The sequence below is a fragment of the Rana temporaria genome, chromosome 4 (assembly GCF_905171775.1).
Source record: "Rana temporaria chromosome 4, aRanTem1.1, whole genome shotgun sequence".
In the NCBI taxonomy this organism is placed as follows: domain Eukaryota; kingdom Metazoa; phylum Chordata; class Amphibia; order Anura; family Ranidae; genus Rana; species Rana temporaria.
Window position 1 is genome coordinate 4005920 of NC_053492.1, and position 27665 is coordinate 4033584.

General features: G+C 47.0%; 1 protein-coding gene across 1 annotated transcript in view; it reads right to left on the minus strand.

The window, feature by feature from the left end:
- The window catches only part of LOC120935231 (zinc finger protein 501-like), a gene marked incomplete at its 3' end in the record, with an annotated part of 39744 nt that extends 19326 nt beyond the window's left edge, over positions 1-20418 (minus strand). Inside the window, exons 1-2 of the mRNA XM_040347397.1 lie at positions 20328-20418; positions 14605-15137 (exon numbers count right to left, since the gene is read on the minus strand). Of these exons, the coding sequence (XP_040203331.1) occupies positions 14605-15137; positions 20328-20418 (624 nt within the window). The remainder of the gene's footprint in view (positions 1-14604; positions 15138-20327) is intronic.
- Positions 20419-27665: the final 7247 nt, after the last annotated feature.

Sequence of the window (27665 nt, forward strand, 5' to 3'; positions counted from 1 at the left end):
AGGGTCCTAGCGCAATCTATTAGTGCAGATGAAGGTGCAAGTGAGAGACCGCATCAACCTAAACATAGCAGATATGGAAGATCCCCTCAAATGCACAACTGCACAACTTCTTACATGCAAAATCACTCCGATGCTTTTCCTGCCTGCCTACCCAACCTTCCTTCATACATCACAGAGCATCAGAGCAATCTGCAAGCAAGTCATCAATCTCCTGTCATCAGTACAGCCTCAAATCAACATTGAAACAATTGACTTCAAACAAGCAACTCACCTGAATGCATCTGCTGCACCAATGTCTTTGTGTCAAAGATAGCAAAATCAGCACCTTTCAGCCAACAATGTCTTGCATGAAGGCAGAGATAACTGAGACAGCAGAGTTTGTGAGGTACATACTTTGCAGAGAACTCACAAAGATTGGTCTCACAAGTTCTTATGACCAACCTGAGAACTACAGAAGTTGGAAATGTGCTTTCAGAACTGAAATCAGTGATCTTGGCATTACAGCTGCTGAAGAATTGGATCTGCTGATCAGATGGCTCGGTCCTCTATCTGCTGGACATGTTAAACCATTAAGATCGGTTTTCATGGACAATACTACAGCAGGCCTCACAGCGTAATGCGATCGACTAGAGCAAAGTTACGGCAGCGATAGAAAATGTTTTGTTCATGCGTCTGAAAACTTTCCCAAAGATATCTAGCGAGGACAACGAAGAATTCCAGAGACTGAGTGACCTTCTCCTTGAGCTTCAGCTAGCTGAGGCAGACCCTAAACTACCCGGACTCAGTTACCTGTGTTGTAATATGTTGGTCGATTTACGTAGGATATTATATTATATGTATTGTGAGGTGTTCACATACAAACATTCCAGGACAGGCAGGTGATAAATACATTTTACACATCAAAAGGATGTTAATGTTGGGCAAAGCCACATTGGTATCTGTTTATCTAATGACACATTTCTAAGGGTACATTGTTTACATACCTAAGGATGATAAAGGACCATAGAAGAAGTATTTATTGATGGTAATTAGACTTGAGGGGGTATTCATGGAAATGGTGGCTTGTTTACCCGATAAACACTAATTTGCTTCTGTTCAATCCATCCATCATTCGAAAATGGAAAGAGTATGGCACAACTGCAAACCTACTAAGACATGGCCATCCACCTAAACTGACCGGGCCGTGCAAGGAGAACATTTATCAGAGATGCAGCCAAGAGGTCCATGGTAACTCTGGAGGAGCTGCAGAGATCCACAGCTCAGGGGGGAGAATCTGTCCACAGGACAACTATCAGGCCCCGTACACACGACAGAGAAACTCGACGTGCTTGGCACGTCGAGTTCCTCGTCGAGTTTTGGGATGAAGCCGCCGAGGAGCTCAGCGGGCCTCCTTCTCCCATAGAACAACGAGGACAACGAGAAAATAGAGAACATGTTCTCTATTTTCTCGTCGAGTTCCTCGGTGGCTCCATCGAGCCAAAAGTGTACACACGACAGAGATTCTCGGCAGAATCCGGGTTTTGACCGAGTTTCTCGGCGAATTCTGCCGAGAAACTCTGTCGTGTGTACGAGGCCTTAGGCCGCGTACACACGGTCGAACATGTCCGCTGAAACTGGTCCGCGGACCAGTTTCTGCGGACATGTCCGACCGTGTGTACGGCCTAGCGGACAGGTTTCCAGCGGACAAAAGTTTCTTAGCAAGCTTAGAAACTTGTCCGCTGGAAACATGTCCGTCGGACATGTCCGATGGTTAGTACACCTAATCGGACATGTCCGCTGGTTATGATGTGTAACCAGCGTCCCGAAATCCCGCGCATGCGTCAAATTGATTCGACGAATGCGTGGAAGCATTGCACTTCCGTGTTTGAGAACGTCGGTGTCTTCTACGTCACCACGTTCTCTGTCCGCGGGGATTTTGGTCTGATGGTGTGTACACACATCAGACCAAAAGCTCCCAGGAGACATGTCCGATGAAAACGGTCCGCGGACCGTTTTCATCGGACATGTCTCCTCGTGTGTACGGGCCTCAGTCGTGCTCTCCACAAATCTGCCCTTTATGGAAGAGTGACAAGAAGAAAGACATTGGTGAAAGAAAGTCATAAGAAGTCCTTTTTGCAGTTTGTGAGAAGCCATGGGGGGGGGACACAGAAAACATGTGGAAGAAGGGGCTCTGGTCACATGACACCAAAATTTTACTTTTTGGCCTAAAAACAAAACGCTATGTGTGGCAGAAAACTAACACTGCACATCACCCTGAACACACCATCCCCACCGTGAAACATGGTGGTGGCAGCATCATGTGGTGGGGATGCTTTTCATCAGCAGGGACAGGGAAGCTGGTCAGAGTTGATGGGAAGATGAATGTAGACAAATACAGGGCAATCTTAGAAGAAAACCTGTAAGGCCGCGTACACACGACTGGACATGTCCGCTGAAACTGGTCCGCGGACCAGTTTACGCGGACATGTCCCACCGTGTGTACGGCCTAGCGGACAGGTTTCCAGCGGACAAAAGTTTCTTAGCATGCTAAGAAACTTGTCCGGTGGAAACCTGTCCGTCGGACATGTCCGATGGTTAGTACACCTAACCATCGGACCGAAATCCCCCGCATGCGTCAAAGTGATTCGACGCATGCGTGTAAGCATTGAACTTCCTGGTTCTCGATCGTCGCCGCCACGTCACCGCGTTTTCTGTCCGCGGGGATTTTGGTCTGATGGTGTGTACAGGAATACAGGACGGGGAACACAGCTCAGGAAAGTGACCAGGGGATTACAGGCTGATATCACCCAGTCCCCACCCTACTCTGGACCAATCAGTGAGCAGTATGGGTGGAGGAATGGATTTAGTGTTAATGACCCACCTGTGCTAATCTCTGTAGGAGTGTCCTCTTCTATAAATGTCCCCGTTATTCCATTCTCCTCCATAGACTGCTGATCATCCCTCACATACATCTCTTCTTCTTCTGATTTCACCTCAAATTCTATATCGATTGGATCTCCACTCTAAATCAAGAGAATGAGAGAGAATATCATCTGTAAGATATAAGCTTTACTATTGTGACATCATATAAAAAATCCAAACATTTTCTCTATAAGTGTGATTTATAATCTCCATCCCACCAACCTTGCAAAAGGGAGGGATGGTGTGACCTTCCTGTGTGGAGTCCCGGGAATACAGAGGACGGGGACATCTCTCTGGTGGGTTCCTGGTAATAGGCGGCTCCATCATATCCTTGTGTCCTTCTGATAACTCCTCCATCACTCCATACTCCTCATCGTCCTCTTTATACTCTTCTTTAACATCAATATTATCATCCCCGAGGTTTCCACTCTGAATATAGAATAAAACATTCAATGTAACAAACATGCTGTGTATAAATCAGAACTACCAATAATTGTCACTCATCTACCTGATGATGGTGGGGGATGGTGTGACCTTCCTGTGTGGAATCCCGGGAATACAGAGGACGGGGACATCTCTCTGGTGGGTTTCTGTAGCTGGATGACTCCACCATTGTGTCTTGGTACAGATCTTTGTGTTCTTTTAGAGACTCTGACTCCTCCATCACCCCATCCTCCTCTTTTATCTCTTCTTTAACCTCAACTTTAGAATCTCTCAGGTTTCCACTCTGAATATAGAATAAAAATGACATCAATGGTAACAATGCAGATAATGTACAGATCCTAATAATACTATCAGTGATTGTTCCTCATCTACCTGATGATGGTGAGGGATGGTGTGACCTTCCGGTGTGGAATCCCGGGAATACAGAGGACGGGGACATCTCTCTGGTGGGTTCCCATTACTGGATCCATCTGTAGGAAACACACACACTGACTGAATACATTGTTTCTATGGCCCGGATTCACAAACCACTTGCGCCGACGTATCTCAAGATACGCCACGTAAGTGAAAATATGCGCCGTCGTATCTATGCGCCGGACTCAGAAACTAAGATACGCATGAAAATAGGCTTCATCCGACCGACATAACTTGCCTACGCCGGCGTAGAGTGGGCGCATATTTACGCTGGACGTATTTGGCGCTCCTATTGATTTTCTATTCAGATATGCAAATGAGGGAGATACGCCGATTCACGAACGCAAGTCTGTCCGACGCAGTGCGCTTAAAGTCATACATCCGGCGTAAAGTTATGCCCCATAAAGGAGGTGTAACTCAGCAGCATCCATGCAAAGGGCTGTACCAGGGAACACAAGCCGTCGTATTTAACTAAGTTTACGTTGGACGTGAATATGACTAGGCGTAGGTAACGTTCACGCCGTAGGCAGTGATCCGACGTATCTTAGGGAGTAGTTCCGACGTGATTCTGAGCATGCGCAATGGGATGCGTCCACAGGACAGCGCATGCGCTGTTTGTTATACATATCTGTCTGGCGCTCGGCCCATCATTTGCATGGGGTCACGCCTCATTTGCATGGCTCACGCCCACTTCCACCTATGCCGGCTTACGCCTAGGAAACCCAGCGCAGTTTTGGCAGCACTGGCTTTGTGAATACAGTGCTTGCCTCTCTGCGCTGCGTCGGCGTAGTGTAAAGGAGATACGCTACGGCGGCATAAATATGCGCCGCTGTATGTGAATCCGGGCCTAAGTGTTTATCAGATGATGGGGGGTCTAGGTGGATCCTCTTACCCGGTGATGTGAGGGGCGGCTGATTCTCCATCATGACGTCCTTGTAGAGATCCTTGTGTCCTTCTAAATACTCCCACTCCTGCGCTGCCAAAAATATAAATAAAGATTATTAAACAGTTTATTGAATGACACCAGAAAACACAACTAATGTCCAATGTATCAAAAATTTCCCTTCAAATATTAGTTGCTTGAAAAACAAGAGGTAGGTGAACAGGTGCTGTGCCATTAGTAACAGATAAACATGTGACCACTTCCAGGGGACCCCACATGGATGACACTCCCCACAATGGATGGATCTTCTATTACTAGATAGGTCTCACTGTGCATTTTATGGTTGGACCCGCTGTGTATCTTGTCACCAACTTGACCAATCACATGTACCTGGATGTGATTTCTTCCAATGCCAAACACTGCCACACCCCCCACTAATAAAAGTGGTATAATCTATTTAGTATAGACCTTTGCTTACCTTTATCTGGCCCTTGCGGCGCTATTCCATCCACTGACACCAACTATGGGGAATTATTCATCCCACTGACACCAACGATAGGGCACCATTCCTTATATTGATATAAACAATGGGGCACTATTCATTTTATTGATATGAACAATGGGGTACAGTTCCTTCCACTGACACTAATGATGTGGCATTGTTTACTTCCGCTGGACATTTTCTACTCCCACTGGCCCCTCTAAAGTCTAAACTGGCCCTTTGTTTAGAAAGTTTGGAGACCCCGATATAGACTGATGAGGTGAGGAGGTGAGAATGTGATTGGTGGAAAAGGTGACACATCTAGAAAATGGAGAGTGTTTTCCGGCCCTGTAAGTGGGGAAATGTTCTGATCCTGAAGGGGTTAATCTACATTTCCACACTATATATGTGTGTATTATCATCTGCTGGATTTAAAATACATCACAGTGACTATGGAGGAAGAGGACGGACATGACGGGGTTACTGGGTGTAAATAGAAAATAAGATCTTATTACCTCCTCTGCTGCCACGTCCAATGTCTTCTCTCTACTTCCTCCCGACTCACCTCTCACCCGAAACTTCCTGTCTGTACCTGACATCACTTCCTGTTTTCCATAGAGATCTCCTGGGTAAAAGTGAGATCACCACCTTGTGGAGCTCAAAGGAACTTCAGTCCTGAGAAATATTTTGAAGTGCTGTGTGTGTATGTACTGTATATCCTTATAGATGGGTCATCTACACTCCCACCAAGGGGGATAAAAAAATATATTACTGACTAGTCCAGACTTTATTAGCCAGGGATCCTCTAAAGGATTCTAGGGATTCCCTGTGAATTGATCAATTTCTGTCTTTCAGTAACAACAATTTCATGATAATGTAAAAATGTCCTTCTTTCACTGATCACTGATATAAGGGGATCCTTCTCCCATCGGTCACCAATAAGGGACCAATAAACAGATCACTTGTGAGGGGCGTGTCCAAGAAGGCCACCAGAGCGGACGCATAGTTGAGGAGCTCCGCTGCCCTGCCTGCCATTTATCCTATTTCCCTGCGGACTAATGCACTTGAGACCTGCTGAACGGGTGCCCGGCCTGGTATGCCCGCTAAACAAGACTTATGTGTACAAGAAGTCACCGCCGGCTCGTGTTCAGCCTTGTGGCGGGAAGCCCGGAACCCAAACGGTCTCCAACATGGCGTCTCAAAAGGAGGGAACAGACACAGCGCTCCAGGATTTGCGGTGGAGCGGGCCCATCGGATGCCGGCCGCTCGTGGTCCCCCCGGAGCGCCGCCGCATACATTCATCCTTCGCCTCTTGAATTTCCGCGATCGTGATGTGGAGCTGCGGGAGAGCAGAAAGATTGAGGCCTTGCGATTCGAGGGGACCCGCCTGATGATTTTCCCGGATTTCTCCGTGGAGACGCAAAAGCAGCGGAAATCATTTGACCAGGTGAAACTGGCTTTGCTCCAGAGGGGGATGAAGTACAGCATGCTGTTCCCGGCCCGGCTGCGAGTCCAAGATGGAGAGTCCCTTTGTTTCTTCACGATCCCTGAGGAGGCTGCTAACTGGCTGGAAACCCTCCCGAGGCACTGAGCTCCTGGACGGTATCCTGTTTTCTCGGGTGATGGGTGAGTTCCTATGTGCCTCCTTGTTTATGTCTCCAGACTGTCTGACATTATCTTTGGCACTGTCCCCCCCCCCTCCTGAACTGTTCCCCGGTCCTCTCGTTGCCGTTGTGACTGCTGATTTCTACCTACACTTTCACTGATGGCCGTGATTGCTGCCTGCAGATCCCTGGATGTGACCAACGGCCAGGGGGACTTTGTCTATTGTCGCTGGAGATGCTCTCCCCCTCGAGACTTGGACTACCGATCCTCCTGTGAAGATTGGGGGGGGGAGCGGTTGTAGCGATGGCTCTAGCGACTGCTACTTTTCCCAGTTGGAGACCTGGGGGGGATATCTATCTTTCACCCACACCTATTTTCTCTCTTTCCAAGAGGAAGAAAAAGACAGGAGTCGGGGATAAGGAGAGGAAAAGGGGGGAGGAAAAGAAAAATGATTTCCCTTTCGTTGGTTTTGTTTTATTTATTTTTTTTCCTCTCTCTTTTCGATGACTCAGGCTTTACCTCAAGATGACTGTGCCCCCAGTGCTATCTGGGTGATCGATTCCCACCGCAGGGAAAATATGCATTCTTACTGTTTTGCTCCTGTTTCCTTTCCTGAACTGGACTGTTTGGGGAGCAGGCGAAGGGGCGGGGGGGGTATTTTTTTTTGTTTTTGTTTTTTACCTCTACATTATTCTCTGCTGTGCCTCCTAGGCGCCCTGTTGGTGAACTGCCTCCCATAGACTTATAGTCATGTTTGGTTTGGGGTGTCAAACGCACCCGGGTTTTGGGGGTTGCATGGGGTGGGGGGGGTTCTTTTTGTTTTGTTTTTTCTTTTATTCCTTTTCTGCCAATGATACAGTCTTGTTTTTTTCTATGCTGCACACGACTACATTTTATGCCCACTCCTATTATGTCTGACACATGTGATTTTGCTGCTAGTTTATATGTTCATGTGTATCTGCCTGCTGGTGGGTCTTGGTGGGGATCAGAATGGGGGTAGAGAGGCGATTATTATCCCTCTGATGACATGGCCCCCCTGAGCGTGATATCTTGGAATGTGCGGGGGTTGAACTCGAAATTTAAAAGATCCCTGGTGTTCTCCTACCTAAAGAAATACCGCCCGCACATCTGTATACTCCAAGAGACCCATCTTACGGGCTCCAGGGTCCTCTCTCTTAAGAAGCCCTGGGTTGGATCATACTTCCACTCGACTTATTCCTCTCACTCCTGGGGGGTCAGTGTACTAATTCATAAGGCGCTGCCCTTTGTGTTGCTGGATCTCCGCCTGGACCCAGATGGGCAATATGTCCTCATTCACGCTCTCTGTGATAGATTAGATATGGTGATTGTGGGTCTATACTTGCCCCCTGCTACTGGGTATGACAATCTTACATAAGATACAGGCCTTGCTCGCGGGCTACCCTGCTTCCAATGTACTACTGGCAGGTGACTTCAATATGGCCCCCAGACCTAATGTTGACAAACTAAACCCTGACCAATCGACTGACTCGGCACTGTCCCGGTGGGCGGAGGTTTATGGACTGAGTGATGTGTGGAGATGGAAGTACCCACAGGACAGGCAATACACTTGCCACTCTGCGACTCACGCGACACTGTCCCGTATAGACCTGGTGTATGTGGGTGACCCCCTCCTGGAAAGGGTGAGTGCGGTGGCCCATCTGCCGCGAGGCATATCGGATCATGCAACGGTTATGCTGGAGCTCTCCGTGGATTCGGCCTCTGCTATGGGCCTGTGGAGACTCTCCAGGTACTGGGTCACTGACGAGAAACTGGAGCCGCTGATGCTGGCGGAACTTGGGGACTATTGGGCCCATAATGATCTTTCGGCTCCCCCAGAAGTGGTATGGGATGCGTTTAAAGCCTATGCTAGGGGTAGATACCAATTTAATATTTCTAAGGTCAGGAAAGAATCCAGGCTGGAACTGTCTGATGCGGAGAGGCGGGCTCTGAGACTGGAGGCCCGATATGCAGAGGCTCCTGATCAGGGCTTCCATGCTGATATGCTCACTGCCTACAGGGAGCTGTCGCTTCTTAATGCTGCCTCTTGCCGTCGCTTTCTCCTCGCTCAGACCCAGCATATCTTTGAGCAGGGTGAGCGGTCGGGGAGGCTATTGGCTTGGTTGGCAACTGAACAAACAGGGAGCTTTTGTATAGCAAATATCAGGGAGGATGATGGTACCTTACTTTTGGACCCTGCATCAATCAATGGCAGGTTTGAACAATACTACCGAGATCTTTATACATCCCGGACATCTCACTCCCGGGAGGAACTAGAGACGTTTTTGCAGACACTAGACTTCCCCTCCCTGACTTCCACGGCCCGAGCGAATCTGGAAGCTCCCATTACATTGTTGGAAGTCCAGGGGGCTATTAAATCCCTACAGGCAGGCAAGACCCCGGGTCCTGATGGACTCCCCACAGAGTTTTATAAGACTAACCTGGAGGTAGTGGGCCCGCGTTTCCATTCCACGCTCACTGCAGCGTTGGAGCAGCAGACCCTCCCGGCTTCCATGATGGAGGCCGTGATTGTCGTGATACCTAAGCCTGGGAAAGACCCGGAGCTGTGTTCGTCTTATCGGCCCATATCATTATTAAACATAGATGCTAAAATCTTTACAAAAATTCTGGCCAATCGGTTGAACACAGTGATACTTTCATTGATCCATGGTGACCAAACGGGGTTTATGCCTAGGAAGGGCACTGACATAAATATCCGTAGGCTCCACACTAATATAGCGATCTTTGGTGAACGAGTCAACGGCGGGGCGGTGGCCTCACTCGACGCAGAGAAGGCCTTTGACTCTGTCGAGTGGGGCTTCCTGTGGCGGGTGATGGACAAATTTGGATTTGGTGCCAGGTTTGTTGGCTGGATCAAACTGTTGTATGAGTTGCCGGTGGCCAGGGTGCGCACTGGGGGCGCCATCTCCCCCCCCTTTTCGCTTGTGTAGGGGGACGAGGCAGGGATGCCCGCTGTCTCCGGGGCTCTTTGCCCTGGCCATTGAACCCATGGCTATGCTGCTCCGTTCAACGACTGAGGTGAGGGGACTTGAGGTGGGGCCGTTGACAGAGCGTGTGTCACTTTTCGCTGATGATACCCTTCTATACCTTGGGGACGACTCCCAATCCCTGGTGGCGGCCCTTGAGATTATTGACAGGTTCGGTAGCTATTCGGGGATCCGAATTAACTGGAGCAAATCTAGCCTGTTTCGTCTGTCTGACCTTGACCCCCCTGAGTAGAGTCTCTAAATTTCGTTACCTCGGGATTGAAATCAGTAGTGACTTGACACAGTTTCTGGCAAACAACCTATACCCGGTGCTGCAAAACCTAATCGCAAAATGCCAGGCCTGGAGGACGCTCCCCCTGACACCGGTGGGGAGGGTAAACCTGTTGAAGATGGTGTTTCTCCCTAAGTTCCTATACATATTTCGGAACACCCCGGTCCCCATCCCGGCTTCCTTTTTCTGCAAACTGGATAGGGTAGTCTCCTCATTTGTTTGGGGTGGAGGGGCTCCTAGAATAGCGAAACGCAAACTTCAACTCCCTCTGTCCTCTGGTGGATTGGCTTTACCGTGCTTCAGGAAATACTACTGGGCGGCAGTGCTGGTCACTGTTCGCTGGTGGTTTAAACAGTCCAGGTCCAACCCTGCAGTAAATCTTGAAGCGGCTATCGTGGGATCTTACTCTGCACTTAGTAATCTGGTCTATAGGGGAGCTAGAGCTGACCCGCAGGTGACTCTCCCGATGCGCACTACGATTCAGGTTTGGGAGAAGGTCACTGCAGCTGTTGCGGTGTCTGACTCCATCTCCCCTCATGCCCCATTATGGGGTAACCCCAAACTTTCGCATTTCAGGTCTATCCCGGATCCCAGTATCTGGGCCAGATTTGGGATTGTGAAAATACAACATATTATGCCAACGGGGACACTGCTTCCTTTTCCTGAGCTGCGTGAAACATATCAGCTCCCTTCGTGGATGCTATTCAGATACCTACAGCTAAAGCATGCTGCGCAGGCACAATTCCCCAGGGTGGTTTCGGTTGAGCCACATAGAGTTGAGAGGTTCCTTGCTTCCCGTGGGGTAGATAGACTGGTGTCCTCTGTTTATCTCCGCCTCACCTACATGGACTCGAATGGCGAGTCCCCCCTATATGGGGTTTGGAAGGCGGACATCCCGGACCTTTTGTAGGAAGACTGGGATTCGGTTTTATCCCAGTACATACCAACTGTTATCTCTGCTAGGGACAGGTTTATCCAGTTAAAATTTTTACATAGGGCCTATTACACCCCCCAAAGACTTGCCCGGATATATCAGACACAGTCGGATCGGTGCCCGAAATGTCAACAAGCGGTGGGAACGTTCTATCATGTTACTTGGGCCTGTCCTGTCATCCAGGGATACTAGGGTGCGGTGGTGGCGGAAATTGCCGCCGCCACTAAGCTCCCGCTGTCACTGGATCCCAGGGTTCTCCTTTTGGGTGCCACTGAGCTGGTGACTCACTCTACGCACGCACGACTACAACTGTTTTACTTATGCTTTTATGCCAGGAAGACGCTATTGCGACAGTGGAAAATGACGACCCCCCCACGGTGACTCAATGGCGTGAAATGGTCGACTCGGTGTTGCCTCTTTATAAACTGACATATATGAGCCGTAAATGCCCCCAAAAATTTGACAATGTCTGGAATTCGTGGATAACTGCTAGATCACTCACTGTTTAGATCCCTATGAGCCCCCCCCCCCCCCCCGACACCCCCGTCGGGTGTGATACGCCCCCTATCTGAAGTATGTCTTAGATATGATGGAATTACCATGCTGATCATTTGAGGCCAGTTGGTATCTAGCATCGATTAGTATTCTGTGCATTTCCTAGTAGTCATTTTGCTATGCATATTTGTATTTTTCTTGTTTCTCTTTTATTGTACTGAAACTGTACTGTACCGTGATATGATTTCACATTCTGTATTTTTTTTTTTCATTTTATGTTTTGTTTTTTTGTTTTCCTTTTTATTTTAATAAAAACTTTTCTGTTAAAAAAAAAAACAGATCACTTGTTTTGTTTTGTTTGGGTTGTGACTGAATTTCCCTTGTTTGGGGTGAGATAACGGCTGCACTGATTGGGTATTCAGCCAAGATGAACCTTCAGTTGCAGTATGACTACCAATGCTAAATGTGGCAGCTTCCCACTTCAGTGAGTGCAGATTTTAGTATTTCCTTTTAATAAAAGGCGTTACATGATGAGGGATTCCCCTTTCTCTCCTCCCTGAGTGTATATAAAGGGGCGGAGCCCTGAGTGTGTATGAAGAGGCGGAGCCCTGAGTGTGTATGAAGGGGCGGAGCCCTAAGTGTGTATGAAGAGGCGGAGCCCTGAGTGGGTATGAAGAGGCGGAGCTCCTGAGTGTGTATAAGGAGGCGGAGCTCCTGAGTGTGTATGAAGAGGCGGAGCCCTGAGTGTGTATGAAGAGGTGGATCCCTAAGTGTGTATGAAGAGGCGGAGCCCTGAGTGTGTATGAAGAGGCAAAGCCCTGAGTGTGTATAAAGAGGCGGAGCTCGTGAGTGTGTATGAAGAGGCGGAGCTCCTGAGTGTGTATGAAGAGGTGAGGAGAGTGTGAAGGATGTTGGTGACTCTGGTAAATGAAAAGCCGGCAGGCGGGAGAGGGGTAGAAGCAGCTTTCAGCAGCTGGCGGGAGGGGAAATGACAGCACTTGGGGGGCAAGGAGAAAGAATTAAATAGTGGACATTAACATGTGATCTGCTTGGTGGGGGAAATTACAAGAACTGATCTCCTTGGCTTCTCTCCCTGCAGCCACTGAAAGCTGGCAGGAGGGAGAGGAGGAGAAGCAGCTTCCAGCAGCTGCAGGGAGAGACACACAGGAGATCAGTTCTTATAATTGCCCCCCTTCCCCCACCACACTGATCACATGCTCCTGTCCGCCATGATTCCTCCTGCTGTCCTCTCTTATCTGTGGGGACACACGGCTCTCCTCTCCTATGGAGTGCAGAGCGGTGCTGTCAGTTTTCTTCAGTTTAGGTGCGGAAAACTGCAGACATGCTGCATAACCCCACACAGCTCCGCCCCGCACATCACACACGGGTTTGGGTGTGAACCAGACATAGAAAACAATTGTTATCTATGTGTCTTGCACAGATGTGCATTTCCCTAGTGCAGAACAACGCAGATCTCTGCAGATGGTGAGAATAATGACCCCGAACTCTAAACTGATGACCTGTAAAGACTTTTATAGTGTCACCGATGAGAAATGTTTCATATCACAGATTTTCATCATTACACCGACACACACTCTTTATTTTTCTTCATTCAATAAACGTTTTATTATAATGTTACTTTTAACAAGATTGCAGTCATAAAATCAGGGAATAGTAAAGGTAGACATCCGATTGGTCAGGAAAATGACGTGTCTGGAATGTGGAGGCGGAGTCATTATTAATTTGTGTACAATACAATACACAACGTGTTACATTATTATAACAAAGTATTGTAGAAAAGATCACACCATAGAAAATGGGGGAAAGGAGAAAATAAACCCGGATATGAAGGTGACATTTGTGTACGAGGAACACCTTAACAATTACCACCATTTTATTCTCCAGGGACTCTGCTTTCAGAAAATATATGTTTGGGGGTATTATCTAATCTTCAGGCCCAAAATCTGCATTTTACAATGGGGTAGATTCAGGAACGATTTACGCCGCGTAAATTCAAAGCTACGCCGGCGTATCTATTTTCTGTATTCAGAAAGCTTGATACGCCGACATTAGCCTAAGATACGACTGGCATAAGTCTCTTACGCCGTCGTATCTTAGGGTGCATTCTCACACTGGCCGCTAGGTGGCGCTTCCGTAGTTGTCAGCGTAGAGTATGCAAATTACATACTTACGCCGATTCACAAACGTACGTGCGCCCGGCGGTAGTTTTTTTACGTCGTTTGCGTAACTCGTTTTCGGCGTAAGGCTGCTCCTGCTATTAGGAGGCGCAGCCAATGTTAAGTATGGACGTCGTTCCCACGTCGCGATTTGAACATTTTACGTTGTTTGCATAAGTCGTCCGTGAATGGCGCTGGACGCCATTTACTTTCACGTCGAAACCAATGACGTCCTTGCGACGTCATTTACCGCAATGCACGTCGGGAAATTTTAGGGACGGCGCATGCGCAGTACGTTCGGCGCGAGAACGCGCCTAATTTAAATGATCCATGTCCCCTAACGGATCATTTGAATTAAGCGCGCTTACGCCGGCCCCTTTTACGCTACGCAAATTACGGAGCAAGTGCTTCGTGAATACAGCGCTTGCTCCTGTAATTTACGGCGGCGTAGCGTAAAGACGATACGCTGTGCCGTTCATAACCGTTCAACATTTTTTTTTAAACAGACCTCTAGGTGTTTGTAAAATCTTACACCACAAAATGTACTCAGCCAATAAGAGGTAATGACTCCATTTTTTATTTTTACACTGCTATCAATGGCCAACACGGTACAACACTTCATCCATGTCTTTGGTGATCTCTGATCTCCTTATGAACTGTTTCTTACAGGATGATCAGCCATGGAGTATATCTGAGGTGTATATCAGGGTGTGCTTCTTCCCCACATGAGAGCTGTGATGTCCAGCAACATTCATACACAAGACATTTCCCACACTCAAGGCACTAATACACCTCGAGGGTTGTGTGGGATCCCCGATGTACAGGAAGACAGGCCTTTCAGAGAGGAACAATTCCCTCACTCAGGACAAGAATATGGCTTCTCCCCCGTGTGAGATCTCTGATGTCTGTAAAGACTGGACTTCTGTGTAAAACATTTCTCGCACTCAGGACAAGAATACGGCTTCTCCCCCATGTGAGATCTCTGATGTGTGTAAAGACTGGATTTCTGTGTAAAACATTTCCTGCACTCAGGACAGGAATACGGCTTCTCCCCCGTGTGAAATCTCTGATGTCTGTAAAGACTGGACTTATCTGAAAAACATTTCCCGCACTCAGGACAGGAATACGGCTTCTCCCCCGTGTGAAATATCTGATGTGTGGAAAGATGTGACCTCTGTGAAAAACATTTCCCACACTCAGGACAGGAATACGGCTTCTCTCCCATGTGAGATCTCTGATGTTTGGAAAGACTGGACTTATCTGAAAAACATTTCCCACACTCAGGACAGGAATACGGCTTTTCCCCTGTGTGAGATCTCTGATGTGTGTAAAGATGGGACTTCCGTGAAAAACATTTCCCACACTCAGAACAGGAATACGGCTTCTCCCCTGTGTGAGATCTTATATGCACATTAAGATTAGATTTAGAATGGAAACACTTCCCGCACTCAGTACAGAAAAACCTCTTCTCTGTTGGAAGGATGGCACCGTCCCTCACAGTCTGAGGTTCCTCAGGATAAGAGAAATACGATGGTCCATCTACACTGTGTGGTGCCGGATGGACATTTGAGGTAGTCAGGTTTTCTTCTGGACTATACTGTGTGATGTCCTCATCTTCTACTTTACAGTCTGGAGACAAAGTGAGACAATCCTCTGAGGTTTTCCTCATCTCCCGTCCATCTACTAAAATAGAAATAAAAAGAATATTACTAGACATGAGCAGGATTGGTTCCCCTAAACCAGGCCTCCGCCCACATCAGGCAGCTTTGTCTATGATGATCTTACAATTCCCCCCTCAAAGTAACTAGTAAATGAGTCCTCTGATCTCCTACCAGAATTTTTTTTATTCATGGACCTTAGTCAGAGAGTGAAAAAACAATGAGAACATTCGTTTTTTTTAACAAAGTTGTCCATATATAACATATTTCTAACACATAGCATGTACAAAGCAAAAATTACACCCCAAAATACATTCTGCTACTCCTCCTGAGTATGGCGATACCACATGTGTGAGAGTTTTCCACAGCCCGACCACTTACAGAGGCCCAACATCCAAGGAGCACCATCAGGTGTTCTTGGGGCATACATTTCAAATCTAATTTGACTACCTATTACATGTTTGTGATTCACTGTAGTGGCATGGATGTGGCATGATTGATCACTGATGTGGCATGGATGAGGACTGATGTGGCATGGATGAGCACGAATGGGGCATGGATGAGCACGAATAAGGCATTGGTAAGCATGAATGTGGCATGGGTGGTCACAGATGAGACATGAATGAGCCATGGATGAGGCATGAATGAGCCATGGATGAGGCGTGAACGAGCCATGGATGAGGCGTGAACGAGCCATGGATGAGGCGTGAACGAGCCATGGATGTGGCGTGAACAAGCCATGGATGAGGCGTGAACGAGCCATGGATGAGGTGTGAACGAGCCATGGATGTGGCGTGAACAAGCCATGGATGAGGCGTGAACGAGCCATGGATGAGGTGTGAACGAGCCATGGATGAGGCGTGAAAGAGCCATGGATGAGGCGTGAACGAGCCATGGATGAGGCGTGACCGAGCCATGGATGAGGCTTGAATGAGCCATGGTGAGCATGAATGGGCACAGATCAGCACTGTGGGCCCTTTATATCCAGCCCACAAGTGTTGCTGCACCGGCTCCCTCCTCTCCTCACATCAGTGTAAGGAGAGGGGAGGAGCTGAACCGGATATGATGACAGTTTGTTGACAAGTGATTGCTCCATCTGAGAGTATGTCATTGTACGCCCTCCCAGAATAAGCTGACCGCGCTGTAACCGTCATTCTGATATGGCATGGTCAGCAAAACACTTTTTACATATGCGGGTGTGACTTACATATGCATTCGCTTCTCTGCGTAAGCACGGAGGCATGGGGCACTTTAATTTTTTTATAATTATTAATTTTCTAATACAAGGAATGATAACATCCCTTTTAATAGAAGTAAGCATGATCCCAGAACTCTCATTCACGTTTAAAAGCAAAAAAAACATTTTGACTTCAAGAAAAAAAATCCTTTGTTTATGCCATTGCTGAAACTGACGTCAGAGGTCGCTCCGGTCCTTCAAGGGCATAGAGCCACGTGGGGGCCATCTTGTCCTCACTTGACTTCCTGCCTAGCAAACAGCTGAATCGGATCAAGTCCGGGTAAACTGACGGATACAGTAAGCTCAGAAAAGACTGGAAAGAGGCAGGGGACCTCACCCGTCATCTATAAAAGGGATCTCGAGGGCTAATCCACTTTTATTGTGTAGAGAATCACCCACAGTAAATAGTGATACTAGGCTTATGGCTGCTAGCTGCTGAAAGAACACCTGTATTTAACTTCAAAGTAATGACGTATATTTACTATGGGTGATCAGCAAGTGGATAATATTGGTATTCAGTAATCAGCGGTAACCTAAATGTTGCAGAGATTCCACACCGCTGCCTCCCATCTCCTGAGACTGCACTCAGTGACTTGGGTCTGAGACCTTACAGACATATCCCTCCACCCAGGAATACAGGACAGGGAACACAGCTCAGGAAAGTGACCAGGGGATTACAGGCTGATATCACCCAGTCCCCATCCTAGTCTGCACCAATCAGTGAGCAGTATGGGTGGAGGAATGTATTTAGTGTTAATGACCCACCTGTGCTGATCTCTGTAGGAGTGTCCTCCTCTATAATTAGTCTTATTATTCCATTCTCCTCCATAGACTGCTGATCATCCCTCACATACTTCTCTTCTTCTTCTTCTTCTGCTTTAACCTCAAATTCTATATCGATTGGATCTTCACTCTAAATCAAGAAAATGAGAGAGAATATCATCCGTAAAATAAAAGCTTTATTATTGTGACATCACAAATTCACACATTGTCTCCATGAGTCTGTGGTTTATAATCTCTGTCCCACCAACCTTGTAACAGTGGGGGATGGTGTGATCTTCCTGTGTGGAATCCCGGGAATACAGAGGACGGGGACATCTCTCTGGTGGGTTCCTGGTATTAGGTGGCTCCATGATATCCTTGTGTCCTTCTGAAAACTCCTCCATCACTCCATACTCCTCATCCTCCTCTTTATACTCTTCTTTAACAACAATATTATAATCCCTGAGATTTCCACTCTAAATATATAATAAAACATTCATTGTAACAAACATGCTGTGTATAAATCAGAACTACCAATAATTGTCACTCATCTACCTGATGATGGTGGGGGATGGTGAGACCTTCCTGTGTGGAATCCCGGGAATACAGAGGACGGGGACATCTCTCTGGGGGGTCTCTGTAGCTGGATGACTCCACCATGGTGTCCTGGTACAGATCTTTGTGTTCTTTTAGAGACTCTGACTCCTCCATCACCCCATCCTCATCATCCTCCTCTTTTATCTCTTCTTTAATCTCAACTTTAGAATATCTCAGGTTTCCACTCTGAATATAGAATAAAAATGACATCAATGGTAACAATGCAGATAATGTACAGATCCTAATGATACTATCAGTGATTGTTCCTCATCTACCTGATGATGGTGAGGGATGGTGTGACCTTCCTGTGTGGAATCCTGGGAATACAGAGGACGGGGACATCTCTCTGGTGGGTTCCCATTACTGGATCCATCTGTAGGAAACACACACACTGACTGAATACATTGTTTCTATGTGTTTATCAGATGATGGGGGATCTAGGTGGAGCCTCCGTACTGCTCTCTCCTTTACAATAAAGTCTCCTCTTACCCGGTGATGTGAGGGGCGGCTGATTGTCCATCATGACGTCCTTGTAGAGATCCTTGTGTCCTTCTAAATACTCCCACTCCTCCATGGAGAAATAGACAGTGACATCCTGACACCTTATAGGAACCTGACACACACAATGATACAGTCACCATCCAGACACACCCCTTGTCTGTTACTGGATAATGTCCCAGAATTCCCGACACCGCTCCCCTCTCCTACATCATCTCTCTGGTGACTTCTAGAATCTTCTTTTTATTTCTCTATTCTATCAGGGAGGGAGGTGGAGGCAATGTGATGGTCATATGATCTCCAGTAAATGTGTATAAAGACTGCGCTGCCAAAAATGAAAATCAAGATTTTGCCACATGTAAAAGATAAATAGAAAAGATAAAAGATAAATAAATGAATGACACCAGAAAACATAACTAATGTCCAATGTATCAAAAAGACCCCTTCAAATATTAGTTGCTTGAAAAACAATGGCTGGTGCCATTAGTAACAGATAAACACGTGACCACTTCCAGGTGACCCCACATGGATGACACTCACCACAATGGATGGAAATTCTATTACTAGATAGGTCTCACTGTGCATTTTCTGGTTGGACCCGCTGTGTATCTTGTCACCAACTTGACCATTCACATTGTTGTGGAAATTTAATGAAGATGTATTTATTATGTATTGTCATAGTGTCACCCAGTGTTAGTACTCACGAAACCCGCTCTAAAAAACTGACTGATGCTGGTTGAATCCCGTCTGGTAGTGGAAAACTTCCTGTGATTGGAGAGAGGTGTTTGCAGAGTGGGGGTATGTCCGCCAGCGAAAGGGCCCCTGTGCATTGCACAGAAGTTTGTCTGAAGGGGATATGTTTACTCTCAAGGACATTATCGGTTATAGGCGGATGTACGCTCTTGTCTCTGCTCAGCAAATGTCAGGACTCGTAGCGTACACCTGCAGATAACCTCCCATCCCCAGGAACGGTAGTATAATCCGGGTATGCATTGTTCTCTAGAACAACGCAGAATAAGGATTCATAACCAGCGGTAAATATGGGAGTCTTTGAGTTGTTCTGGTCACAAATGGAGTTCATGTTTGTTTGGCCATGCGGATGCCTTTGATTAGTTAAAGAGGAGTTCCACCCAAATTTGGAACTTCCTCTTAACCCACTCCTCTCCCCCTTACATGCCACATTTGGCATGTAATTTTTTTGGGGGGGGAGTGGGGGCTTCAGCAAGAGTGGGACTTCCTGTCCCACTTCCTCCTTCCTGTAGGCGACTAAGCTTAATCGCCTTCAGGAAGGGGCTGCTGTAGGCGATCGCCTAGGACACGTCACAGGTCCTAGGCGATCTCCTGGCCAATTACACGGCGCGGCGCCGGGCCGCGCGCGCATGCGCAGTGGGTGCCCGGCCGTGAAGCCGAAAGCTGTCACGGCCGGGTGCCCACACTGAGAATAAAGACGCCGGCCGGGGAGAGGATAATAAATAAACATACAAATGGCTGGAACTCCCCTTTAAACAACATGGCTTCCAGGTAACGCATACACTCTGTCTCTGCTCAGACACGCCCATAGGACTCCTTTAGCCATTATTCATTGGTTGTTTGTAACTAATTTTGTTGGAAGGATTTTATGTAAGGTCATTTCCTGTGTGAAGGTAATTTCCTGTGATGTCACTTTCCATGGAGGAAGCGATTGGCTGTTGGAGTCATCGCTTCCTGTTTGTGATTTCTTTTGTGGTAAAAAGCCAAGCACACTGGTCGCTAGGGGTGTTGAAAATGATCGATGCATCGAGATTATACCCTGCCCGATTCTGCATCGATGCCGTATTCGGCAATAATCGATTATTAATGACGTCATTGCGGCCCCTCCCGCTCCCCCGCACAACAATGTTTTTGCTGGAATGATATGCTGCCGATCGGCTGGCTGCGCCTGGAGCAGTCCCCTCCTCAACTCACACATTGTAGCCTGAGCCTCGTTGCTGCCCCCACCCACGATCTCCCCCTCCTCTGTGATTTGGAGCTCTGACTGGACAGTGACACTGGTCATCTCCCCGATGGGCGGTGCCGAGCTGCACAAGGAGCTGCCTGAGAGACAGACACAAAGATCACCGCACGGAGCTGAAACTGCAGCTGTTGTAACATCCGTGCGATGAGGCATAAAGTCGGCTTCTGGAAACTACAAACGAGCTGTGAGGAGAGGAGGGGGGGGGGGGGATGAAAGTGCTCCGGAGGTGAGAGATAAGCCTGTCATGCTTGATATATGGGTGAGTGTAAAGGTGGCACACCCCCCCTTCCCTGCTGCAGCTATCCTGTGTGTGTACTGTTTGCCTTACACATTGGGGGCTGCACAAACTCTTTTACTGTCTAATTGCTTCCTGTGATTTCCCTATCATCTCTCCCCTCTGGAACCATCTACTGATCTAGAAGCAGTATATTTCTTGCTGATTGGAATGTCTCCCTTTTTTTTATTTGTGCAGTGATGTTGACCTGTTTACTATGCAAGTTGCTGCCAAAAGACTCAATGGGTTTGTTAAAGTGATACTAAATGGTATTATTTTTTTCTTTAAAAAAAAAAAATCATACTTACCTGCTGATCTTCTGTATAAATTCTGCAGTCTCTGACCATTTCCTGTAGCATGTCCCCAGTCTCTGATCATCTCGTGTAGCATGTACCCAGTCTCTGACCATCTCCTGTAGCATGCACGCAGTCTCTGACCATCTCCTGTAGCATGCACGCAGTCTCTGGCCATCTCCTGTAGCATGCACGCAGTCTCTGACCATCTCCTGTAGCATGCATGCAGCCTCTGACCATCTCCTGTAGCATGCACGCAGTCTCTGACCATCTCCTGTACTATGTCTGCAGTCTCTGACCATCTCCTGTACTATGTCTGCAGTCTCTGACCATCTCATGTACTATGTCTGCAGTCTCTGACCATCTCCTGTACTATGTCTGCAGTCTCTGACTATCTCCTGTACTATGTCTGCAGTCTCTGACCATCTCCTGTACTATGCCCGAAGTCTCTGATCATCTCCTGTACCACGTCTGCAGTCTCTGACCATCTCCTGTACTATGTCTGCAGTCTCTGACCATCTCCTGTACTATGTCTGCAGTCTCTGACCATCTCCTGTACTATGTCTGCAGTCTCTGACCATCTCCTGTACTATGTCTGCTGTCTCTGACCATCTCCTGTACTATGTCTGCAGTCTCTGACCATCTCCTGTACTATGCCCGAAGTCTCTGATCATCTCCTATACCACGTCTGCAGTCTCTGATCCATCTCCTTTAGTATTTCGGGGGGAGAGCCATGCGCACTTGCGCTGCAATCGTGATGCATCGCGGAATCTAATCAAATCGAATTGTGGACTTGATAATCGTAATCGCATCGAATCGTGAGACCGGTGAAGATGCGCAGCCCTACTGGTCGCTGGGGCAGTCGTACGATGGAACTGAGAACGTAAGCTGTGGTGATGTCTGTTTACTTGGGTATATACGGGAAATAGAATGATGGGGAAGATGCATTATATCATTAGATGAAATGTGTGCTTATTGCCACAGGAGATATGGTGTGCGCTCAGCGTACAGCCAAATTTTCCTGACAACCATGTACCTGGATGTGATTTCTTCCAATGCCATACACTTCCATTCCTCCACTAATAAAAGTGGTATAAACCGTTTAGTATAGACGAGCGGTCTTCAAACTGTGGCCCGGGGGCTGCATGCAGCCATTTGCTTGCCTTTATCTGGCCCTCGTGGCTTTATTCCATCCACTGACACTAACAATGGGGTACTATTTATCCCACCGACATCAATGATGGGGCACCATTCCTTCTATTGATATTAACAATGGGGCGCTAATCATTTCATTGATACGAACAATGGGGCACAGTTCCTCCCACCGACACCAATGATAGGGAACTATTCCTCCCACCAACACCAATGATAGGGCACAGTTCCTCCTACTGACACCAATGACAGGGCATTGTTTACTTCCACTGGACATTTTCTACTCCCACTGGCCTAGTCTAAACTGGCCCTTTGTTTATACAGTTTGGAGACCCCTGATATAGGTGGTGAGAAGGTGATTGGTGGGAAAGGTGACACATCTTCAAAATGGAGAGTGTTCCGGCCCTGTAAGTGGAGAAATGTTCTGACCCTGAAGGGGTTAATCTAGGTCTCCACACTATATATGTGTGTATCATCATCTGCTGGAGATAAAAGACGTCACAGTGACTATGGAGGAAGAGGACGGACATGACGGGGTTACTGGGTGTAAATAGAAGATAGGATCTTATTACCTCCTCTACTGCCACTTCCAATGTCTTCTCTCTACTTCCTCCTGACTCACCTCTCACCCAGAACTTCCTGTGTGTACCTGACATCACTTCCTGTCTGTATTCCTGATAGAAGTGAGATCACCATCTTGTGGAGCTCAGAGGCACTGCAGTCCTGAGAAATATATTGAAGTGGTCTTGTGCTGTGTGTGTATGTGCTGTATATCCTTATAGATGGGTCATCTCCACTCCCACCAAGGGGGAGAGAAATAAATTACTGACTAGTCCAGCCTTTATCAGCCAGGGATCCTCCAAAGGATTCTAGGGGTTCCCTGTGAATTGATACATTTCTGTCTTTCAGTAACAACAATTTCATGATAATGTAAACATGTCCTTCTTTCACTGATCACTGATATGAGGGGATCCTTCTCCCATCGGTCACCAATAAGGGACCAATAAACAGATCACTTGTTTGGGTTTGGAGTGAATTTGCCCTGTTTGGGGTGAGATAACGGCTGCACTGAATGGGTATTCAGCCAAGATGAACCTTCAGTTGCAGTATAAACAACACAAGCTAAAGAGTGGGACTTTGTATGAAGCACTCTGCTAATCAAAAGAGCCAATTAATATATCCATTATTTTATTAATACAAAAAATGGCATACATACACCTGTAAAATAGTAGCATTTTATAATAATAGGTCGTCTTAACAATATATGGGGGTACACAATTGTCTCAACGTAATACATAGTAGCAGACGTTGGGTATATAGACCAAAATTTGTAATGGTATCATGTAAACCATGTGGTAAATTGGTTCATTACAATAAAATGGTAAAATACAGATATTAAACATAAGAACTGTGACATATCATCTTATGGGAGCTCTACGCATTTCGTGGTTACATACCACTCGTCAGGAGCAGATTCACAGTAAAGGGGTATCTATAATGAGGTAGAAATGCCAGGATAATAAGATCGTAGATAAAGAAAGGTAAAAACGTGTAAAAGCACAGAAGACAAAGGGGGGACATAGAAGGTCCCAGAATATTCTCACCTATCTGTATTGTATCTGTACAACTGTGGGATAGTATCAACTTTTCATTGATTGGTGGATATTTTTTTAATACGTTTAGTTGAAGTAGATGCAAAGTGGAAGCAGTGGACTTGCAGAGAACACTATATTTAGAACAAAATATTGTATGATTACATGAATTTGCAAAGATTTTTTTTAAATAAAGCAGCAATTAAAGAAGTAGGTGTAAAGTGGAAGCAGTGGATCTGCAGGGAACATCATCTTGAGTACAAAGCACTTTATGTTGTATATGAATTTGCACATGGATCAGTTTACTTCATTTATCAAACACTATAAGATGAATGAAGTAGGTGTAACGTGGAAGCAGTAGATCTGCAGAGAATATTATTGGAGTCCCTAGCACTTTATATATGAATGTCTCCACATATTTTAGTGTATTTGTGATAATTGATGGGCGGCACACACAATAGGACAGCGCTGTGACACATAATGCTCTTCTAGGTGATAAAGGGAAGACTTACCTTTGTTACAGCAGCAGTCCGGTAGAAGTTATTTCTGGAGGTATTTGAGTTGTTACACATAGCGCAGGTTTTTTTCTATTTATATTGGGGACATAATTGCCCAAATCTGGGGATCAGGAGCCATTTCCACCCTTTACTCTCGGCTGGGGTTCTTTGTATCCATATAACAGATGTTCTACATGACTAAATCTCACATCAATTTTACTGCCAAATCAAAGGGGCCAAAATGTCTCCCCCCTCCCCCGAGCAGTAATATATTTCTATCCCCCTTGGTGGGAGTGGAGATGACCCATCTATAAGAATATACAGTACATACACACACAGCACAAGGCCGTGTTCACACTACGAGATGTTTCTCTGGGCTGCAGTTCCTCTGAGCTCCACAAGATGGTGATCTCACCTCTACACAGGACGTCTCTATGGAAGACAGGAAGTGATGTCAGGTTCAGACAGGAAGTTTTGGGTGAGAGTTGAGTCGGGAAGAAGTAGAGAGAAGTGGCAGCAGAGGAGGTAATAAGATCTTATTTTCTATTTACACCCAGTAACCCCGTCATGTCCGTCCTCTTCCTCCATAGTCACTGTGACGTCTTTTATCTCCAGCAGATGATACACACACAGGGCCGGCGCTAGCGCAAGGCAAGATGGGCACTTGCCTTACGGTGCCAGCGCCGACCCTGGGAACAGGGCGGAAAATTGACCACCGCCTAGTTACCGCAGCCACCAGAACAATGGCCCAGATTCAAGAAGCAATTGCGCCTGTGTAACCATAGATTACACAGCGCAATTGCTTACTTGCTCCGGCGTAGCGAATGCTCCTGATTCAGGAACATTGTAACGCCGACTGCAGCCTAAAATCTGCGTGGCATAAGGCTCTTATGCCACGCATATTTTAGGCTGCATTCTTGCGATGACCGCTAGGGGGCGCTCCCATTGTGCTCAGTGTATAGTATGCAAATTGCATACTAACACCGATTCACAATGTTGCGCGAGCCCTGCGTACGCAAGTTACGTCGTTTCCGTACGGCGTGTTTAGCGTAAGGCTGCCCCTTCTAATAGTAGGGGCAGCCAATGCTAAAGTATACCCGTCGTTCCCGCGTCGCGAAATTTGAATTTCACGTCATTTGCGTAAGTGATTCACTTGGAAGCAAATCACGTCCTTGCGACGTCATTTGCCGCAACGCACGTCGGGAAAGTTTCCCGACGGAGCATGCACTCTACGCTTGGCGCGGGAGCGCGCCTAATTTAAATGATTCCCGCCCCCTACGGGATCATTTAAATTGCGTGCTCTAGCGCCGGGCAATTTTTCTGCTCCGTGAATCAAGGGCAGCAGAGCAAATTTGCGGGGGCGCAGGGCAAAATCGTTGCCCTGCGCCTCCGTAAATAATGCACAGCTCTCTTTGAATCCGGGCCAATGTGTTTATCATCCATGGACCACGGTATGGCATTGGCAGCCTGAGACATGGGAAGTGCCATGTGTCGCTATAGGGGGGGGGGGGGGGGGGCGCCAAAAAATAAAGCCCCCTGCTCGTAAAACCCTGTCCTCCTATGGCTCCGCTGCGGCCGCCTCCAGCACTATATCCCCGGCGGCGGCACGGCACCTGCAAAAAAAAATTAGCTCAGCAGTCTGGCAGCGCAGCATGGAGGCACCGAGTGTGACAGGCGCCCCCCATGCTTAAAAAGTGTGACCGGCCAGATCGGCGTCATTCCATTGACTAGCTAGCATAGGCTTGAAATTAGGGGAACCCCAAATCATCATTCATGTGTATGTAATGTAATGTTGTGTGATGTGTGCCAGCCAGGTTCCAACTGCCAGTGCCAAGCAGCCAAATAGTACTTGCTCAATATGGATTAAATAAATGTTAATTATGCATAGCCATAGATATAAAGAGACATAAATAAAGTGATTTGTGCAAGTAGTACCTGCTGTTGCACAAATCACTTTATTTACATCCATGGCTATGCATAATTTTAATTTATTTAATCCATACTGAGCAAGTACTATATTTGATTGGCTGCTTGCATCTGTTTGGTCATATGCCTGGCACATGACTTATGCTACTTTCACACTGGGGCGTTGCGCCGTCGGCAGTAAAGCGCCGATATTTTAGCAGCACTTTACTGTTGTTTTTGTGGCGCTATTCAGCCACTAGCAGGGCGTCTCAAAGACTTTTTTGAGCGTCCTGCCAGCACACTGCTCGAGGCCCAAAAAGGTTAAAACCGGCCGCAAAGTGACGCTTTGCTGGCAGTTCAGTGGCGCTGCCCATTGATTTCAATGGGCAGGGGCACTTTAGAAGCAGTGTGTACACCGTTCTTACAGCGCCTCAAAAATGCAGCTAGCAGGACTTTTTTGAGCATCCTGCCAGCGCACCGCTCCAGTGTGAATGCTCTCTGGCTTTCGCATTGGAGTGAGAAAAGAGACTATTTCAGGGCACTTTGCAGGTGCTAATTTGTAGCGCTACAGCACCTGCAAAGCTCCTCAGTGTGAAAGTAGCCTAAGACCCCTTTCACACTGAGGCGCTTTGCAGGCGTTATAACGCTAAAAATAGCGCCTGCAAAGCGCCCTTAAAGAGTGGATACATTCACTCCAGTGTGAAAGCCCAAGTGCTTTCACACTGGAGCGGTGAATCCTAAAGCAACCCTGCCCATTGAAATCAAAGCGGCGCCTTGCACGTGTTCTTTCTTGGCCGCTAGCGGAGGTTAAAAGCAGGGGGGGGGGGGGGCGGCAAAATGCACCTTCACCTGAGTTGGCAAAAATCCTTGCACCGGCCCTGTACACACATATATAGTGTGGAAATGTAGAATAACCCCGTATATTACAATGAGGGAATTTATGGTCTGTACCACGAGGGGAGTTATTGATGTCAGTAAATGTCGGTTCCAGACATTGTATGTGGGGGGGAATGAAATGATAATTAAAGGTCAGGATTAGGGAAGATTTCTGTAAGATTTTACACAGGAATGATCAGCGCTCCTCCAGAGACACTATGATGAGTCTCGCAATAGGAGTCTGAAAGGGACAGGATTTTGGGGGGATGAGATGTGAACCCGCAGTGGGAGGGGGGAATTTTATAAAAAAAGACATTCAGATGGGAATCAAAATTGATTTTCCAGTTGAATACAATTGTTCCGGCTGGACTGAATATTGATATTGAGCTGTTTGCTTTTGAGTCATCTTTTCTTTGCATATTTATAGTATTTTATGTAGTTTTACCAGTTATTGATGATTATAAAGTTTGGTATGAATTTAGTGATATATGATGCTATAGAAGATGTTTAATTTATTCTGGGCTATTAATGGTTACGGAATCTGGGAGGGGGTAGGAGCGCTTTTTTGGATCTCTTCACCTGCCAATAGCCCTCATGGACAAAGATTGTAATTTTCCAATCCAAACACATCAGAGTATCTGTAGCCAGGACTCCCAGTTTTCCCCATCTACTGCTATAGAGATGTCTATTGCTTCTCAGG